General features: G+C 38.8%; 1 protein-coding gene across 2 annotated transcripts in view; it reads left to right on the forward strand.

Moving 5' to 3' along the window:
• The first annotated feature begins 265 nt into the window (after positions 1-265).
• si:ch211-161c3.6 (high mobility group AT-hook 2b) overlaps positions 266-22,292 on the forward strand; it is a 23,303-nt gene continuing 1,276 nt past the window's right edge. The window contains exons 1-6 of one of the 2 annotated variants that reach the window (XM_061874595.1): positions 266-374; positions 4,774-4,896; positions 4,965-5,048; positions 10,440-10,490; positions 10,574-10,612; positions 14,689-14,795. In XM_061874595.1, coding sequence (XP_061730579.1) covers positions 4,780-4,896; positions 4,965-5,048; positions 10,440-10,490; positions 10,574-10,612; positions 14,689-14,760 — 363 coding nt within the window. In that variant the 5' untranslated portion in view covers positions 266-374; positions 4,774-4,779 and the 3' untranslated portion in view covers positions 14,761-14,795. Of the gene's footprint in view, positions 375-4,773; positions 4,897-4,964; positions 5,049-10,439; positions 10,491-10,573; positions 10,613-14,688; positions 14,903-22,292 lie in introns of those variants that run through there. The other variant, XM_061874594.1, reaches the window with a different exon arrangement.

Genomic DNA, 22,292 nt, shown 5'->3' on the forward strand with positions numbered 1-22,292 from the left:
ATGTATTCCACTTCCGTGACCCACTTTGGGAGTTCTGTCCTCAAATGGGTGGGCCCAGTGGGACGTGGCCCGAACTTGAACTCCTCCGAGTGAAACATATTAGCAACATACTTTAATTGACAACATTTGCAAGGCTTTTACATTATGTGTATGTGTGTGTGTGTGTGTGTGTGTGTGTGTGTGTGTGTGTGTGTGTGTGAAGTTTAGGGGGCAGGGGGGGACATCACACACATTTGTGGAGACAGGGAGTGGCAATAGAAGGAGGGGTGTGACGTCATCCAAATGTAAATTCGGATGCAGTAGCGCACGTAACTCATGCTTGAGAGCGTGCCTGTTGCCATCGTGCAGCAGGTGAAGCTGCAAAGACATTCCAGGTGAGTTTTGGCCACATCTTGCCTTTTAAAAGACATTTAGTGCACGTCTGGTGTGTGATGGTTGCGCCAAGTGGACTTCTGGACAGTTGGAGTTAACATTGATGGATGCAACACGTGCATGGAACTCTTTACTTATTTACGCTGCACTTTCAAACTTTCTTGTGCACTTTCTAATCAAATGGGACTTCTTTTATGTTTGCTGCTTGAAATTTGCGCAGAGATGCAAAAAGTACATTGAGTACTAGTACCGATTCTGACCGGACACGCACGCTTCATTCTTTGTGGGTTCAGACCGAAAACTTGTATTTGATTGACTTGACCTTCCTGTGCATTGATTGGTTGAGCTGGTAATGATGTGCAATGTTTAATTAAACTTCCATTAAAGATAGGTAGAGGGTTTGATACATATGAATGTATAAATATTAAATTGACTATGATGATAAATATTTAAAATAATATATTAATACCAAGTTTATTTTTATAAACACAGGAGTGACAAAGTCATTTTAAATCTGCAGCCACATGGAGAAAAATCTTCTCCCACGTGGGCCGGACTGGTAAAATCACAGCACGATAACTTAAAATAAAGACACCTTCAGATTGTTTTCTTTGTTTAAAAATAGAACACGCACATTCTGAGAATGTACAAATCATAATGTTGTTGTTTGTTTGTTTTCTACACTTACATGTTGCGGTTAATAGTATTCTATCTTTATTTGTCGTTATTCATACTTTCTGAATAATTTATGTCATAATGTTCATCTCATTGGTATTAGTTTTCAATATATCAAGCTAGAACATTATTATCAAAATCAATTTACAGGATGTTACCATACCATACCAACTTTATTTATGAAGCCCTTTAAAGGGCCGTATACTACAACAAAATACAGGCAAAGGACAAACTAAAAAATAAAATTTAAAACAGAGGTAAAATACACATATAAAAAGCAACTGCAAAGTATCTTAAGAGCAATTTGTTAGATTAAAAAGCAGTTAGAAAATGTAAAACAGTTTAAACAGTTCAAAGTCTCCATTCATCTTCTTCCACTTATCCAAGATCGGGTCGCGGGGGCAGCGGCCTAAGCAGGGAAGCCCAGACTTCCCTCTCCCCAGCCACTTCGTCTAGCTCTTCCCGGGGGATCCCGAGATGTTCCCAAGCAGGCCAGCCGGGAGACATAGTCTTCCCATTGTGTCCTGGGTCTTCCCCCGTGGCCTACCACCGGTTGGACGTGCCCTAAAAACCTCCCTCAGGAGACGTTCGGGTGGCATCCTGACCAGATGCCCGAACCACCTCATCTGGCTCCTCTCGATGTGGAGGAGCAGCGGCTTTACTTTGAGTTCCTCCCGGATGGCAGAGCTTCTCACCCTATCTCTAAGGGAGAGCCCCGCCACCCGGCGGAGGAAACTCATTTCAGCCGTTTGTACCCGTGATCTTATCCTTTCGGTCATGACCCAAAGCTCATGACCATAGGTGAGGATGGGAACGTAGATCGACCAGTAAATTGAGAGCTTTGCCTTCCGGCTCAGCTCGTTCTTCACCACAACGGATCGATACAATGTCCGCATTACTGAAGACGCCGCACTGATCCGCCTGTCGATCTCACGATCCACTCTTCCCCCACTCGTGAACAAGACTCCTAGGTACTTGAACTCCTCCACTTGGGGCAGGGTCTCCTCCCCAAACTGGAGATGGCACTCCACCCTTTTCCAGGAGAGAACCATGGACTCGGACTTGGAGATGCTGATTCACATTCCGGTCGCTTCACACTCGGCTGCGAACCGATCCAGTGAGAGCTCAAGATCCCGGCCAGATGAAGCCATCAGGACCACATCATCCGCAAAAAGCAGAGACCTATTCCCGCGGCCACCAAACCGGAACCCCTCAACGCCTTAACTGCACCTAAAAATTATTTCCATAAAAGTTATGAACAGAATCGGTTTACAAAGGGACAGCCTTGGCGGAGTCCAACCCTCACTGGAAACGTATCCAACTTACTGCCGGCAATGCGGACCAAGCTCTGACACTGATCATACAGGGAGCGGACCGCCACAATCAGACAGTCTTGTACCCCATACTCTCTGAGCACTCCCCACAGGACTTCCCGAGGGACACGGTCGAATGCCTTCTCCAAGTCCACGAAGCACATGTAGACTAGTTGGGCAAACTCCCATGCACCCTCAAGAACCCTGCCGAGAGTATAGAGCTGGTCCACAGTTCCACGACGAGGAGGAAAACCACACTGTTCCTCCTGAATCCGAGGTTCGACTATCCTGCATAGCCTCCTCTCCAATACACCTGAATAAACCTTACCGGGAAGGCTGAGGTGTGTGATCCCACGAGTTCAAAGTCTTGTGGGGGGTTAAAAGCCAGTGAGTAAAAATGGGTTTTAAGAAAGTCTTAAAAGTAGCCAAAGAAGGGGTCTGTCTCACATGGAGAGGTAGATTGTTCCAGAGTTTGGGACCCGCAACAAAGTACAAAATGTTATTTATGTAGTTTGCTAATTTTCCTCGACTGGAAATGATGTAGCGACCAACTGTGGCTGACAGTGGTTTTCTGAAGTGAGACCATGTGGTGATATCCTTTACACACTGATTAAGTTTGGTCACGGGCTTAGACGCTTACATGCAGTGATCATTCCAGAGTCTCTGAACCCTTGGATTATATTATGGACCGTAGATGGTAAAATCCCTAAATTCCTTGCAATTCTTCATTAAGAAATGTTGTTTTAAACTGTTCGAAAATGTGCTCACACATTTGTTCACAAAGTGGTGACTCACGCCCCATCTCTGTTTTTTTGAATGACGGAGCATTTAATGAAAGCTGCTTTTATACCCAATCATGGCACCCACCTGTTCACAATTAGCCTGTTCACCAGTGGGGTGTTCCAAATAAGTGTTTGATGAGCATTCCTCCACTTTCTCAGTCTTTTTGGCCACTTATGCCAGCTTTTTTTAAACATGTCGCTGGCCTCAAAATCCAGATGAGCTAATATTTCCAAAAATAATTAAGTTTTCCAGTTCGAACGTTAAGTATCTTCTCTTAGCAGTCTATTCAATTGAATATAGGTTGAAAAGGATTAGCTAATCATTGTACTATGTTTTTAATTACGATTTACACAATGTACCAACTTCACTGGTTTTGGTGTTCGTATTTTTATCTCATTAATTTGTATTGTCTCATTGTCCCCTGTTCTTTCGCCTCATTTAGGTCCTTCTGGCTGATCAGTATTAGCATGCTAACTTAAATCTGCATGGTGAGCAACATTTTGGTGTCGCTACTCAGTGGCCTAGTGGTTAGAGTGTCCGCCCTGAGATCAGTAGGTTGTGAGTTCAAACCCCGGCCGAGTCATACCAAAGACTATAAAAATGGGACCCATTACCTCCCTGCTTGGCACTCAGCATCAAGGGTTGGAATTGGGGGTTAAATCACCATAAATGATTCCCGGGCGCAGCACCGCTGCTGCTCACTGCTCCCCTCACTTCCCAGGGAGTGAACAAGGGGATGGGTCAAATGCAGAGGACAAATTTCACCACACCTAGTGTGTGTGTGACAATCATTGGTACTTTAACTTTAGCTTAACTTTAACTTACATGAAGTAACGTTGAATAGTTTTGCTTCCTTCGTTCCCTAAAGGCAACGTGGTAGGTAATGCTCCTTAACTTTTTGGCTAAGCTGTCTGTCATGATGCCACGCCCCTCTCAGTTGATGGCACGCCTCCCATGCTAGGTGTGTGCCAAAAATCTGACTCGGAAAAGACAGATCAAAAACTGAAAAAAAAGTGAAATTGTGAAGAACAAGATTTTAATTTGATAAAACCACAAAAGCTGACATACCAAAATATATGAAAGTGAACCATGTAAATAATTTGTTTATAATAATAGGTTCTCTCCGGGTACTCGGCTTCCTGACACCGCGAAAAACATGCACCTGGGGATAGGTTGATTGGCAACACTAAATTGGCCCTAGTGTGTGAATGTGAGTGTGAATGTTATCTGTCTGTCTGTGTTGGCCCTGCGACTTGTCCAGGGTATACACCGTCTTCCACCTGAATGCAGCTGAGATAGGCTCCAGTACCCCCCATGACCCCAAAAGGGACAAGAGGTAGAAAATGGATGGATGGATAATTATGATAGCGATCAGATCAACTTCATGAAAGACATCATGTTTTTGTTCTTTATGCAGCAAAGCTGTGCACACTGAGAGAAGAGTGCCTCTGCTGGTGGCGTACAAGCAATGCACTCTAATTTGACTTATTTTGCTTCAATTTTTAATACTAAAATATCAAAACAATTCACATCTCACATCCTAACTTGAATGATTCACTTTGCAAGTGTAAGAAGAAGTCAGGCAGTAAATACTTGGCAGGAATAAACATTTGAAAGTGTTCTTTTGCAGGCGGATATGAGCAGCAGCATCGGGACCAAAGAGTCGCCCCCTCCCCAGCCAGGCGGCCCCCAACTGCCCGCTGAGGAGCCTCAGCAGCGCAGGGGCCGCGGTCGTCCACGTAAACAACAGCAGGTGGGCCTGAAAGCTTCGTTGAGCTCATTTGGACTCCTTCTAGATTGTATGAAATGTTTTCTGGACAGGAACCTGTCGGACCGCCCACGGCAAAGCGACCGAGAGGACGACCGAAGGGCAGCAAGAACAAAGGGACAAAAAGCGGACTTAAGGTTGTCTATTGATTATTTTTAAAAACAACATATTAATATACAGTGGGGCAAAAAAGTATTTAGTCAGCCACCGATTGTGCAAGTTCTCCCACTTAAAATGATGACAGAGGTCTGTAGTTTTCATCATAGGTACACTTCAACTGTGAGAGACAGAATGTGAAAAAAAAATATCCAGGAATTCACATTGTAGGAATTTTAAATAATGTATTTGTAAATTATGGTGGAAAATAAGTATTTGGTCAACGATTCAAAGCTCTCATTGATGGAAGGAGGTTTTGCCTTAAAATCTCACAATACATGTCCCCATTCATTCTTTCCTTAACACGGATCAATCGTCCTGTCCCCTTAGCAGAAAAACAGCCTCAGAGAGTGATGTTTCCACCCCCATGCTTCACAGTAGGTGTGGTGTTCTTGGGATGCAACTCAGTATTCTTCTTCCTCCAAACACAACCAGTTGAGTTTATACCAAAAAGTTATATTTTGGTTTCATCTGACCACATGACATTCTCCCAGTCCTCTGCTGTATCATCCATGTATCTATTTTGGTATAAACTGAACTCGTCGTGTTTGGAGGAAGAAGAATACTGAGTTGCATCCCAAGAACACCACACCTACTGTGAAGCATGGGGGTGGAAACATCATACTTTGGGGCTGTTTTTCTGCTAAGGGGACAGGACGATTGATCCGTGTTACGGAAAGAATGAATGGGGCCATGTATCGTGAGATTTTGAGCCAAAACCTCCTTCCATCAATGAGAGCTTTGAATAGTTGACCAAATACTTATTTTCCACCATCCATCCATCCATCCATTTTCTACCGCTTATTCCACCATAATTTACAAATAAATTCTTAAAAATTCCTAAAATGTGAATTCCTGGATTTTTTTTTCACATTCTGTCTCTCACAGTTGAAGTGTACCTATGATGAAAAATTACAGACCTCTGTCATCATTTTAAGTGGGAGAACTTGCACAATCGGTAGCTGACTAAATACTTTTTTGCCCCACTGTATATATATACATATATCCATCCATCCATTTTCTATCGCTTATTCCCTATGGGGTCGCGGGGGCGCTGGTGCCTAACTCAGCTACAATCGGGCGGAAGGCGGGGTGCACCCTGTACAAGACGCCACCTCATCGCAGGGCCAACAAAGATAGACAACATTCACACTCACATTCACACACAAGGGCCAATTTAGTGTTGCCAATCAACCGATACAGTATATATTTTTAAATAATTACTCAAAGTTGTTGTGTCTCGATGCTGTTTCAAAATGCTCGTAGTAAACACTACTGTGTGTGTAGCTTTAATTTTAATTAGCTGCCTCCAAGTATCACTATTATTATGCACTTGATCCACTTTGGTCATATACACTGTAATACACGTCATATGTCACATACAACAACTTAACATTAAGAAAGGGGACAGGACGACACACACATTATCAACATGAGCATAGCTAGGTGAGCTACATGCTATATTAAATTTTAACATCATGCTAGGTTTGTAACGCTACCGCAGCTATGTGAGCTACATGCTAACATTATGTTTTAACATTATTCTAAGCTAGCAACACGAGCATAGTCATGTGAGTTTTTTGCTCGCATTGCATTTTGACATCTTGCTAGGTTAGCAACACTAGCATTCTCATGTGAACTATTGATTGATTGATTGATTGAGACTTTTATTAGTAGATTGCACAGTACAGTCTATATTCCGTACAATTGACCAACAACTGGCAACACCTGAATAAGTTTTTCAACTAGTTTAATCAATTCACCCCAACATTACATTTTAACATCAGTTTAGGTTAGCAACTAGCAATGGAAATTGATAAAATTGTTACGATTTTGATTCCATTTTTGATTCATTTCAGTTGTTTATCGATTATTTTTATTTTATTTTATTTTTTTTTTATCAATCCATCCATCCATCCATAGTCTACCGCTTGTTCCCTTTGGGGTTGCGGGGGGCACTGGTGTCTATCTCAGCTACAATCAGGCGGAAGGTGGCGTACACCCTGGACAAGTCGCCACCTCATCGCAGTTTTTTAGTAATCAATCCAACAAAATAATACACAATAATACCATAATAATACAATTCCATTTCCAAAACCAAACCAGCACCATTTAGAATACCAATCAACAGAGTAATGGAGAGGACACACAAACATGACACAAAACTAGGGATGTCCGATTATATCGGACTGCCGATATCCTCGGCCGATAAATGCTTTAAAATGTAATATCGGAAATTGTCGGTATCGGTTTCGAAAAGTAAAATTTATGACTTTTAAAAACGCTGCTGTGTACACGGATGTAGGGAGAAGTACAGAGCGCCAACAAACCTTAAAGGCACTACCTTTGCGTGCCGACCCAATCACATAATATCTACGGTTTTTCACACAGAAGTGAATGCCACGCATATTTGATCAACAGCCATACAGGTCACACTAAGGGTGGTCGTATAAACAACTTTAACACTGTTACAAATGTGCGCCACACTGTAAACCCACACCAAACAAGAATGACAAACACATTTCGGGAGAACATCCACACCGTAACACAAAATAAACACAACAGAACAAATATCCAGAACCCCTTGCAGCACTAAATCTTCCGGGACGCTACAATATACACCCCTGCCACCCTACCTCAAACCCTCACATTAGAAACCATTAGTAAATCAGAAGCTACTCAGACGGTGAGATAACTCCTGAACATAACTTGGCTTTTAATGACAAAAGGTAAATATGTGTGTGTCCAAGTTAAAGGAAACGGAAGGCTGTCTTCTTTTAATAGATTTATTACAATCTTTGGCAAGCTAGGTAACATTTGCTGTCGTCTGGTACAACATGGCACAAAAACAACTATCTGAAATGCACCCAATATTACATACACATAATGAGTCATGAGACCTGCAAAACTAAATTATATAAAAGAGTATAAAAGTCAAAGATAATAAATGAGCTCAAATGAACCTACACATGAGGCATAATGATGCAATATGTACATACAGCTAGCCTAAATATCATGTTAGCATTAATACAGTAATGCCATGACCAAATATACCTTATCAGGCATATTTGTCCAACAAGTCAATAACATCAACAATGCGCACCTTTGTGCATTCACGCACAGGATGAAACTTTTGGTGGACAAAATGAGACAAAGAAGGAGTGGAAGATTATGCATGTAAACAAAGTGTTGTGTCACAGTCCACACTATGGTGAGTTCAATAACCCCCGAAATTAGTAGGACAAAACGATGTTCACCAATTACTCTCATCAGTGAAGCATACACACAAATATATTAAACAGTGGGTTTTCTAACAATTGGGAATGTTTGTGTTATGTTTGTCCTCCAACAAAAAACATTCTAAAACAAAAAATACCCCCCCCCCCCCATCATTTTCCTTTTTCAATCATTTTTTAAAAATGCTCCAGGAAGCCACTAGGGCGGCACTTAAGACTACACATGACGTAAGTGTCTATATTAGCTATAATAGCCTTCTATCAAAATGACTAGTGTCGCGGGCTGAAGCAAATCTTCATTGACAGAAATGTTGAAATTTTATATTTATTGTACACATTTTTACAACATTAGAAACCATTAGTAAATCAGAAGGTGAGATAACTCCTGGAAATTACTGGCTTTTAATGGCCAAAGGTATAGATGTGTGTGTCCAAGTTAAAGGAAACGGCAGGCTGTCTTCTTTTAATAGATTTATTACAATCTTTGGCAAGTTAGGTAACGTTTGCTGTGGTCTGGAACAACATGGCAAACAAACGCTAGGGCGGCACTAAAGGGCCGCATGCGGCTCGAGAGCCGCGGGTTGCTGAACCACGTGCTAGGTGTACAACATTAGCATCGCTATATCTATGTGAAGTACTTGCTAACACTACATTCTAACATCATTCTTGGTTAGCAACACTAGCGCAGCTATGTGATTTACATACTAACATCACACTTTAACATCGGGCTAGGTTAGCAACACTAGCTAAGCTATGTCAGCTATTTGCTAATATTACACATTAAAGGCCTACTGAAACCCACTACTACCCACCACGCAGTCTGATAGTTTATATATCAATGATGAAATATTAACATTGCAACACATGCCAATACGGCCGGTTTAGTTTACTAAATTAAAGTTTTAAATTTCCCGCTGAGTTTTTTGTTGAAAACGTCGCGGAATGATGACGCGTGTGATGACACGTGCGTGTGACGTCTCGAGTTGGAAGGGACATATTAGCGCAGCACCACTAGCGGCTGAAAGTCGTCTCTTCTCATCGCGCAATTACACAGTATTTTGGACACCTGTGTACTGAATCTTTTGCAATTTGTTCAATTAATAATGGAGAAGTCAAAGTAGAAAAATGGAGGTGGGAAGCTTTAGCCTTTAGCCACACAAACACACGGTGTTTTCTTGTATAAAATTTCCGGAGGTGAAGCTTTACTGTGGATCAGAGCGGTCAAGCGAACATGGATCCCGACCACTTGTCAACCGGCAGGTTTCGGTGACAAAATTGTGTTAAAAAGTAGCCTCTTACCGGAGATCAGCGGAACTTCTGTTGTGCTGCTGCTGCTGTGACTAATTCCCTCAGAGACTGGCGTCAAGACACCCGTGGACACACCCCTCCGACTATCAGGTACTATATAATCTTACTAAAACACTAGCAACACAATAGAAAGATAAGGGATTTCCCAGAAATATCCTAGTAAATGTGTCTAAAAACATCTGAATCCGTCTCAATGCAATCGCCTTTTTTTTTTTTTTTCTAGTCCTTCGCTATCAATATCCTCAGCCACGAATCTTTCATCCTCGCTCAAATTAATGGGGAAATTGTCGTTTTCTCGGTCCGAATAGCTCTTTTTGTTGGAGGCTCCCATTATAAACAATGTGAATATGTGAGGAGCCATCAACGGGTGACATCATCGTCTGCTACTTCCGGTAAAGGCAGGGCTTTTTTATTAGCGACCAAAAGTTGCAAACTTTATCGTCGATGTTCTCTACTAAATCCTTTCAGCAAAAATATGGCAATATTGCGATATGATCAAGTATGACACATAGAATGGACCTGCTATCCCCGTTTAAATAAGAAAATCTCATTTCAGTAGGCCTTTAACATCATGCTTGGTTAGCAACAACTCCCATGTCTGTAATGGCAAGTTGGCAGAGTTTTATTTTAACATATGTAACAAAGCCTGTTTTATATTTTTTGGGGAATGTGGTGGGAATATTCAGGGAACAGCCTCATCTATCGAGAGGTTGGAAAGTTAGTATGTGTGCGGGATGAATGTAACACAACACATGGAGGATTCAACATGGTTACTACTAAGATGAACACGTCATCAGTGTGTTGATGTTAGCGCTTTTTCTGTCTCAGAAAGGGGAGCCGGCTGGACAAAGACGGCCTCGTGGGAGACCAAGAAAATGGGTATGCAGCAACTTACTCAAACGCACGTGAAGACAATGCCTCATTTCTCCTAATTTTCTTTTGGGTTTTTTTTTTCTGTCAAGCTGCAGAAGTTGGTTGAAAACGCCAGTGAAGAGCAGGAGGTGAGAATATTTTTTTGACTCATTTCAAAATGCATACTTCATCAAACAGTCCCATCTAAAGTCTGTTCAAGTCAAACGTACGTGATGATGCTTCATAAACGGACAAAAGTCTTGCTTCCAAAATTAACCTGAGTCTGCATCTTCTCGAGACATTTTGCATAATTCCTTGTTTTTTGGAAGTGTTTGGAAAACGTACATTTCTGTTCGCATTGCACAAAGCAAAGGTCATAAAGTAACTTTCTGGTTTACCGAGTACCACCACAGAAAAAAACTTGGCTCTCCAAATACAAAATTACAGTAGCATACTAGCCCTAAGTATTAATTAAAAACAGGGCAGAGTTTTTATTTAACAAGTACATTTCATATTTTCGACAGTGTAAAATCGCACACAATTTGAACAGTAACATTGTATTTAAATATATAAATAAACACTTTACTTTAATCTGGTGATTCTTTGGGGTACCACTAGGTGGAGCCTGCGTACCAGTGGTGATACATGTACCACAGTTGAGAATCAATGATCTAGAACTTTTTGGGAAAAAAACCCTATCGTTGTTTTATATTTTGAAAGTAAAAATAGGAACATCATGAGATTTTGTTCACATGTTTAAAAAAAAAACTTAATATTGGGATGTTCTTTCACATTTTGAAAATAAGAAATAATAATAAAAAACATCCTTTTATTACATTTAGGAAAAAAATAAAAACATGTTTTTATCCATCCATCCATCCATCCATTTACTACCGCTGGGGGTCTGTTGCCTATCTCAGCTACAATTGAATTTTGTCGAAAATCTACATCTCGCTCAAGACCAAGCTAAAAAGCACATACATTGTTTTGCAAAAATCCATATTTTGAATCTTTTAGTAGTCTTTAAAGACAATGTTTTGCAGCATTTTGAGGGCTGCTGACACTTTCTAGCGTCATCTGAAACATTCTACAACATTCTAATCCAGCGTGCATCAAGAAGGTTGGGTATTGAGAAGGTGAATGAGTCATTCTGGAGGTTTAGTCAAAGTGCAGACTAAGGAGGGTAAGATTGTTCTTTCGGATTATTGTGAATGAAAGAGGGAACTTGCTAAAAGCACGCTTGGGATTTAAGAGATGCGTTGTGAAGAAATGAAACCGTTGAGAAAGACACCCTTTACACGTACAAAAAGGGGAAGAATGACTCAAAGAAAAAAAATGTTCTTACTCCTCATGTCTTGGTTTCCTGACATAACTGACGTCTCACTCATGCGCTGGCAGCTCATTCTGGTGTTTTTGTAATGATGGTTGCCGTGAAGATTGTTACCGTGATGATTGTTAACATGATACATGTTGACGTGATGATAAAAGTGTTGATTGTTCTTGTGATAATTGGTGACATCACGATTGTTAATGTGATGATTATTAACATGATGATTGTTGATTTGCTGACCGTTGACATGATTGTTGACATGATTGTTGGCTTGATGAATAACGTAGTGATTGTTAATGTGATGATTGTTGACGTGAGGATTGCTGAATTGATGATTGTTACCGTGATGACTGTTCACATGATGATTGTTGACATGATGCTTAAACTGATGATTGTTAACGTGATAATAGGTGACATGATTGTTGACGTGATGTACGTTGACGTGACGTGATGTATGTTCATGTGATGATTGTTGACGTGATCATTAATTGTTAACGTGATAATTGTTGGCGTGATGACTGATAACGTGGTGATTGTTGACATGAAGATTGTTAACGTGATGACATTATGATTGATGATTGTTGATGTGATGATTTGATGATTGTTATCGTGATGATTGTCGATATGATGATTGTTAATGTGATGATTGTTAACGTGATGATTGTTGACGTGATGATTGTTGACATGAGGATTGTTAAGATGATGATTGTTAAAGGGATAATTGTTGACGTGATAATTGTTTACCTGATGATTGTTGACGTGATGATTGGTAATATGAAGATTGTTGACGTGATGGTTGTCAATCTGATGATTGTTGATTTGCTGACTGTTGACATGATTGTTGACATGATTGTTGGCTTGATGAATAACGTAGTGATTGTTAATGTGATGATTGTTGACGTGAGGATTGCTGAATTGATGATTGTTACCGTGATGACTGTTCACATGATGATTGTTGACATGATGCTTAAACTGATGATTGTTAACGTGATAATAGGTGACATGATTGTTGACGTGATGATTGTTGACGTGACGTGATGTATGTTCATGTGATGATTGTTGACGTGATCATTAATTGTTAACGTGATAATTGTTGGCGTGATGACTGATAACGTGGTGATTGTTGACATGAAGATTGTTAACGTGATGACATTATGATTGATGATTGTTGATGTGATGATTTGATGATTGTTATCGTGATGATTGTCGATATGATGATTGTTAATGTGATGATTGTTAACGTGATGATTGTTGACGTGATGATTGTTGACATGAGGATTGTTAAGATGATGATTGTTAAAGGGATAATTGTTGACGTGATAATTGTTTACCTGATGATTGTTGACGTGATGATTGGTAATATGAAGATTGTTGACGTGATGGTTGTCAATCTGATGATTGTTGATTTGTTGACTGTTGACATGATTGTTGACATGATTGTTGGCTTGATGAATAACGTAGTGATTGTTAATGTGATGATTGTTGACGTGAGGATTGCTGAATTGATGATTGTTACCGTGATGACTGTTCACATGATGATTGTTGACATGATGCTTAAACTGATGATTGTTAACGTGATAATAGGTGACATGATTGTTGACGTGATGATTGTTGACGTGACGTGATGTATGTTCATGTGATGATTGTTGACGTGATCATTAATTGTTAACGTGATAATTGTTGGCGTGATGACTGATAACGTGGTGATTGTTGACATGAAGATTGTTAACGTGATGACATTATGATTGATGATTGTTGATGTGATGATTTGATGATTATTATCGTGATGATTGTCGATATGATGATTGTTAATGTGATGATTGTTAACGTGATGATTGTTGACGTGATGATTGTTGACATGAGGATTGTTAAGATGATGATTGTTAAAGGGATAATTGTTGACGTGATAATTGTTTACCTGATGATTGTTGACGTGATGATTGGTAATATGAAGATTGTTGACGTGATGATTGCTAACATAACGATTGATGATTTTTTTTAGGATATCATTTTTAACGTGATGATTGTTGATATGAGGATTTTTACCATGATGATGGATGATTGTTGACGTGACAATTGTTAACATGATGGGTGTTGATTTGATGATTGTTAACATGATGGTTGATGATTGTTGACGTGATGATCGTTAACGTGATGATTGTTGACGTGATAATTGATGACTGGCCGGTTGTTAAAGTGAGGTAATTGTTGACATGATGATTGTTGATGTGATAATTGTTAATATGATAATTGTTGACATGATGATTGTTGATGTGATGGTTGTTAACATGATGGTTGTTGATGTGATGATTGATGATTGTTCACATGATGATTGTTGACGTGATGACTGTTAACGTGATGATTTTTGAGGTGATGAACGTCACCAATTCATCCCGCAGGGTCAGTTCTGCTCACCAAAAGTGGCCCATTCGGCTAACACATTTGTTGCCATGACGATGTTGACGAAGTGATTGATGATTGTTGATGTGATGATGACTATAATGATAATTGTTGACGTGATGATTGTTCACATGATGAATGATGATATTTAACATGAATATTGTTGACGTGATAACTGATGATTCTTGGTGGGATGATTGTTACCGTGATGATTGTTGACATGATTATTATTGATGTGATGATTGTTAACGTAGTAACTGTTGATGTGATGATTGTTAACATGATGATTGTTAAGATGATTGTTAACATAATTGCTGAAGTGATGATTGTTCTCGTGATAATTGTTATAATAATTGTTAACATGATTGTTGACGTGATGATGATTGACTATTGTTAAAATGATGATGGTTAACATTATGATTGTTGACGTGATGATTTTTAACGTGATGATTGTTGACATTGTAATTGTTGACCTGTTAATGGCGGTTGTTGCAGGTGATGTCAGAAGAAGGCGAGACAGGAGGACCCGCTCAGTCTGAGCCGTCATGTGCGCCTGAAGGCTGCTAGTGAAGAAGCATGAGCAGTACCTTCTGTACCTCAAGGTTTGTCTTAAAACTGAAGAAATCAAATATGTGGCCAGAAGGAATTGGGATGTTCTTGCCAAGACTTTAATAACAAAATGAAATAAAAGTCATCAGTCTTCAACCTTTTTACTGTTTTTAAATTCCATATTAAACAACATAGCAAACTAATCTTTGTTAATTGTTATGAGGAGCATATGTATTACAGTAAATATTGGATTTGTTTGAAAATTTGCATATTGGCTTTCACAGGCCATGTTTGGTCCACACACCACTGGTTATTGTAGTGTCAATATTACTACTATATTGTTTATTCTTTTGTACTGTAGTTGGATCAGTCGATGTCCGGTTGCAAAGTCATGAACTGGTTGCTTGTAGATCGACTACAAAATATGGCTGCTCTTATCTTGCGAGATTTCTTTGATGACGTAATACGAAAGTATCGTTGTCGTTTGCGACTGATGACACAGCAACATAGCATATAGCCCGGAAAAAGTTCACAATCAATGCACCCCCGAATATTAATTCTAAAGTGTCGTTAAGGTTTGAATTTTTTTTTTTTTTTTAAATGGTCAGTTGGATATTAGTACGGCCATTTGTAATGTTTGAAAAACAGCAATACAATATGACTATTCTGAGCACACACCAGTTGTGACGACATGAAGACACTCAAGCCGACATTGAGGGAGCTAAGGATGCTAATGCTAACAGAGCTACCAGCTCTCAAGACAAGGACACTGGTTTGAAATACTTCCAGCCCAAACTTTGCCACAACTCTGCGAGGTAATCACATAAACTACTACACTGTTCATTAGGGATGTATACCGAGTAACTGTATACTTTGGTACTGCTTTATAATTGAGTCGGACCGTGAGGATTCCATTGATACTGCTTCCGATATTTTTCATCCAGCTGGTCGTCGTAATTGTGACACGCTGTCACATTGGGTTCAGCTGCCACTGCATACACAAAACAAATCAGCTTGGAATAATTACAAATAAGAAGCAACATGACACAAAGGTTTGTAACAAAACAATTTTTTTAAAAATGGGTTGTACTTGTATAGCGCTTTTCTACCTTCAAGGTACTCAAAGCACTTCGACACTACTTCCACATTTACCCATTCACACACACATTCACACACTGATGGAGGGAGCTGCCATGCAAGGCGCCAACCATCACCCATCAGGAGCAAGGGTGAAGCGTCTTGCTCAGGACACAACGGACGTGACGAGGTTGGTTCTAGGTGGGATTTGAACCAGTGACTCTCGGGTTGCGCACGGCCACTCTCCCAATGCGCCACGCCGTCCCTATTCATCCTAAAAAGTTTCTAGTGAATGCAACTTACAGTAAAGGAACTGCACTTTTTTTGTGGAATGTTGCCTATTGTTCACGATCATTATGATAGACATGACTGATGTATTTTTTATTGCATTCAAAATAGTCAATAAATAAAGTATTTAAGCTTCTACACCAAAGCTGTATCTTGCACATGTGTTACTGTGGTGTTAAAACACCTCTACTTGATGCACTTGCTTTCTTTCTCTGTATTTAATTGTTGCTACCTGAGCATCCATCTATCCATTTTCTACCGCTTATTCCCTTTTGGGGTCGCGGGGGGCACTTGCGCCTATCTCAGCTACCTGAGCAAACAGCAGTAAATACCTGCTCTCATTTCCAAAAGTTTTCTGTTTACATTTTTTTCTTTAAGCTTATGGTTTGCAATGCCTTGAAGTTGATACTACTAGTTGCTCATAATTAAAGCAAGCACCGCCTGTTTTTTTTTGTGTCTATGACATTGTTCTGACATTATACATGATACAATTAATTTTCTTCTCAGCATGCAAGTTTCCAACTGCATCGAATGGCATCAAATCGTAATGTATCGAATGGTAATGTTTTAAAAAGTATTGTTAGTGAATCGTATCGTAACTCATGTATCAAGATTCATATTGAATTGCCATTTAAGGTAGAGATGCACACCCCTAGTAATTGTATTTTACACAAACACATGAAAATCACATTTAATTTTAATTAACTTTTTTTCCACAGAGCAAAAAAAAAAACATTTTTATTACTTTTAATATTATTTACAAAGCATACAACAAATATTTTCTAAACAGTAAAATGTACATGATTGTTTCTTTATTTGTTTTTTATTTAAGAAATGCATAAATATTTACTTTTATTTCTATAATGCAAAAAACACTAAAACACAAAAAATATATATATATTTTTTTTCATTTTGTAAATACAAATTAAGTATTTCAATATTTGTTGTCAATATGCAAAAAATATGTTGAATGTATCTCAAGAAAAATATTACCAGTAGCCTTTTAAAAAAGTGTCAAACTAGGTTTTTAAAAAAGTGTAGAATTATGAATATTTCAAATACAACTTTTTACTTTTTTTTGGTGTTTTGACACTTTGTCTCCATGCTAAAAGTGGTTTTCAGCTAAAAGAAATCACATCCACAGGATAAAAATCCAAACATGTTGGGCTTAACCGTGTTCGTAATAATATCACATTACCGTTTTTCATGTTTTTTTTATGAATGCTCTTTTGAATGTTGCAGTTTTAAATGAAAAATGCAACGTCCAACCCCTTTCAAGGAGTTTGGTTCCGGAGTCTATGCTGTGCATTGAAGTGAGCTCGACTACAGTATATCTAGACGGTATCTCTCGATCTCATGCACAAGCTTTCGACTGCTACCCAGTCCACATAGCACCAAACTACACATAGGGTGTAGTTCCACGTCTCTCTTTCAGGCTGTGCCTGGCCGGGCTCCGTAGAGGAGCTCGCTGACGAGCCCATGCGCTGGGCCTGGCTCCAGAGTGGGGCCCCGATGTCCCTACCCCGGGTGAGGTGTGGTTCCTCGATTTTTCTTTCTTCATAGGTTCCAACACCAGCTGAGTCATACCAAAGACTATACACGTGGGATCCATTACCTCTCTCCTTGGCACTCAGCATCAAGGGTTTGAATTGGGTGTTAAATCACCAAAATGATTCCCGAGCGTGGCCAACGCTGCTGCTCACTGCTCCCCTCACCTCCCAGGGGGTGGAACAAGGGGATGGGTCGAATGCAGAGAGTAATTTCACCACACCTAGAGTGTGTGTGTGACTATCAGCTGTACTTTAACTTTAATAAGAGTCGTTTAAACCGCTATTAGTCTGACACATGACTTTGGACCAGTTTGCCTTGGGAATCCCTACCAGGGACATGTAGCCCCCAACAACATAGCTCATTGGATCATTTGGGTTCTCAAACTCCTCCACCAATTTAAGGTAGCAATTCACAAAATTCAGATGCCAAAATGTTGTCACATAAATTCAGTGTCAAAAAAAAGTTTTTGTAATAAAGACACTAATTATGGGGACGGCGTGGCGCAGTGGTAGAGTGGCCGTGCGCAACCCGAGGGTCCCTGGTTCAATCCCCACCTAGTTCCATCCTCGTCACGTCCGTTGTGTCCTCAGCAAGACACTTCACCGTTGCTCTTGATGGGTGCTGGTTAGCGCCTTGCATGGCAGCTCCCTCCATCAGTGTGTGAATGTGTGTGTGAATGGGTAAATGTGGAAGTAGTGTCAATGTTTCGATCCGCTACTTGGATCACCACATATGGTTTATACTTCCAGTTGTTGTATCACTGTTGTTCTACACTCTTACTTCCTGTTTAGTCAGTCACCATGGTTCACTCATCAGTCCACCTGCTAGTCTCGCCCCGCACACCTGCTAATAATTATCACCCCCCTATTTAAGCTCACTTTTTCTGTTTACTCATACAGGGACTCTAATTTGCCTTTGAGCAACATTCACGACTGTCTTCTACCCGTATGTATTTTCTCGCTAGCTCTTACGCTAAGCCACTAGATATTACAGCTTTCATGCTGAATGTTTTTTGTTTACTCTTTTGTGTGCTTCGTACCAAGTATAGTTTTTGTATTGTCTATTCCTAGCTTTCATGCTAGCGCCCTTGGTTTATTTTTGTCTGTTAGCTCCAGTGTTTTTGTTCATAGTCTGTTTTTGGTAAGGTTAATAAGTCATTTAAACTTACCGTTGCTGTGTTCATGCCGACGCATCCACGAAGGGACCAATTTGGCATCACTATGCCAACCAGTCGTAACAGTCAAAGCGCTTTGAGTACCTTGAAGGTAGAAAAGCGCTATACAAGTACAACCCATTTATCATTTATAATTAACTTACAGAACTCAGGCTTAAACTGAGGTTGGATTTTTGTTTTGTTTTTTTCTGTCTTAACTAACTTAATTAACTAATCACACAAACAGAAGTTTTTGAAATAGTTCAAATCATGTCCAACTTTATTTCATTTGACAAAATTCACACATTTAAGTCTAACATTATAAACCTAAAAAAAATAAAAATTTTGCTTCATCTGTCATTTATTCATGTTTTCAAAAAAATTAAATATACATTTTATCTGCAATAACCATATCAAGTATAAATTATATTCAGGGTATTTTTTATTACTGTAGTATGTTTACACAAATGTTTAAAAAAAAAAAAGACGAAGTAAAAATACACTTATTCTTTTAGAGTTGCTTTTCTTTTTAACAAAAATACTCAAGTAAAAGTGAAATCTATGTCATATTAAATCTACTTTGACTAGTACAAATTATCCAAAAAGTAACTTAAGTAAATGTAACTGAGTAATTGTAACGTGTTACTACCCACCTCTGCTGGTAATATAAAGTACAGTAAGTAGTACCTTGCCTTACGAGTGCCACAACTTACGGGTTTTTCAGCATAGGAGCTGTCCCCCGGCTATTTGCCTCCCCAACAACAGTAGGGCGTAGTAAATGTCACAGTGAACCCCGTAAGGTGAGACCAAAACATCCAGTGTTAGTCGCGATCATTAGTTTATAGCGAGAGATGAACATAATTTTGTTTTTGGATTGGATGATATTGAATTGGATGATATTCATTGCATTAAAGACAACATGACCGAGTGTGTAGCTAGTTCATTTGGAGCGTAGCCCTACTCGTCTGAACTATACTGAAGCAGAATGAGTCGATAACACCAGCCAAAGAGAATAAAATAAAATCTAAAATTTAACAATGAAAATAGGGAGAAGCTGCTAATAGTGTGTTTGACAGAAGTCAAGGAAAATACTGTACATTATTTCTTTACTTGAGAAAACGGGAATAGTTTTCTATTGTTTTGTTTTTCATATGGTATTCATTATACAAAAGTTATTTCTTATCTTTGAAAGCCATGTTACATGTTAAAATTGTGCTGTTTTGGGGTGGCCAAACACCAACTAAATTGATTTTAATTCAGAACCAATTAAACTACCTGAGGTACCACTGTATATATAATAGTATATTATTTACAGTATATGTTAGTGTTGTATAGTACCACAATACTAATGAATCATATTTGTTACTATACCACCTCTAAAATGTCATGCTCCCCCCCCCAAGCCCCCCTTTTTTTTTAACAAGCATGTACAAGCAGACGCAGTGTGTAGACAGAAAAGGGAGAATGAACGAATTTTGGCTTAAAAACTAACAATAAAGATGAAGTTATAACACTGAAACGCCTTCAGGAAAAGGTGCTTTAAGACATGGCCAGCTAGCTAGCAGCTAAAATCCATCCACAGTCAGCAGCGTCTTAGCTACTTCTGAATCACTAATCCTCGCCCCCATGGCAACAAATAAAGTAAGTTTCTTACAAGTATCATCCCTGCATGCTTCACTACCCACCGTAGCTCTCCGGTGTCACAATGTAAACAAATACTATGGGTGGAGCTCCACCTGACATCCACTGTTATGATACCAATTAAAGGAGCGTATCTAGACAGTAATACTATAATTACATTGATATTTTTCACAAAAGGTTTTTATTTTATTTTATTTATTTATTCATTTTTTTTTATACAATGTTTATAAACTCAGGAAATATGTCCCTGGACAAATGAGGACTTAAATTACGACCATTGTATGATCCTCTAACTACTTGGTATCGGATAAATTCCCAAATTTGCGGCATCATCCAAAACTAATGTACAGCATCCAAACAACAGACGAATAAGTGATTATTACATTTTAACAGAAGTGTAGATAGAACATGTTAAAAGAAAAAGTAAGCCGATATTAACAGTATATGAACAAGTGTATTAATAATTCATTTTCTAACGCCTGTCCCTAATCATTTTGACAAAATAATAGAATGAGAAATGACACAATATGTTACTGCACATGTCACTAAATTAGGAGCCTTTGTTTGCTTACTAATAAAAGACAAGTTGTCTTGTATGTTCACTATTTTATTTATAGACAAAATTGCAATAAGAAACATATTTGATGTATCATAAGACTTTCGGTTAAAATAAAGCCAATAATGCCATTTTTTGTGATCCCCTTTTTTGTGGTACCAAAATATTGGTATCGAGACAACCCTAGTATATATTATATTTTAGTTTGACAAATTCAGATATTGCCTTGCAAGTGAGACCATTCATGTACTTGACAAGTAAGCGGCATACTGCATGTTCACAAGTCTTTCTTATGGACTGAAATAATATTTGTGACTTCCCTGACAGTCCATCTTGTTATTTCTTACTTTGCGCTGTAAATAATATTTTACCACATCAGTTTCTCCGTCGGTAGCTGGAAGCAATCCTGCGCTGTGGGCCATGATGCAACTTATTTTGGCTTTCTTTGGATTTGGATCCATAGTAAATATGACTGCTATTTTTACAATCGCAAAAAAAATGTCACCTTTAGAGCAGGGGTGTCTATACTTTTTTCACCAAAAGCCACATACCGAAAAGTCATGGTATTTTAATAGTTTATTTTGTAGAAAATATGCTAAAAATAGATACATTTCTAGACAAAACTTTGTGTCAGCTTTGGTCATAGAGGACAAAGCATACTATTATTGGGGATGAAACAATTGTCGGTATTAATGATAAACTGCGGTAAAATTACAGATTCAAACTAAAATGGTCATAAAACTATGAATGATAAACACATAAACTCATGGTTCAACAATACTCCTCGTTTCCTGGAGAAGAAAGCTAGGGCTGCTGAAATCTAGCTATCGGCTAACGTCGCTAATCGCTTTCTGGCAGCTAATGATGATAATAATAATAATAATAAACACTAGCTATCTTAAACGCCAACACAAATACAAGACACATCCACTCTAACTGTAAATTTGTATAAAACATTGCTTTCTGCGCGACTAAGTTGTCTAATTGTGCACATCAGAGTGAGATATATATATACATATATCTATATATATATATATATATATATATATATATATATATATATATATATATAGATATATAGATATATATATATATATACCGTATACAGCGACTTGTCCAGGGTGTACCACGCTTTAAGCTCGATTGTAGCTGAGATAGGCACCAGCTTCCACTACGACCCCAAAGGGAATAAGCGGTAGAAATTGGATGTGTATATATATATATACACATCTATTGTATGTATATGTATATACATATATATATATATATATATTTATATTTATA

Source organism: Nerophis ophidion, linkage group LG16 (assembly GCF_033978795.1).
Source record: "Nerophis ophidion isolate RoL-2023_Sa linkage group LG16, RoL_Noph_v1.0, whole genome shotgun sequence".
NCBI lineage: Eukaryota > Metazoa > Chordata > Actinopteri > Syngnathiformes > Syngnathidae > Nerophis > Nerophis ophidion.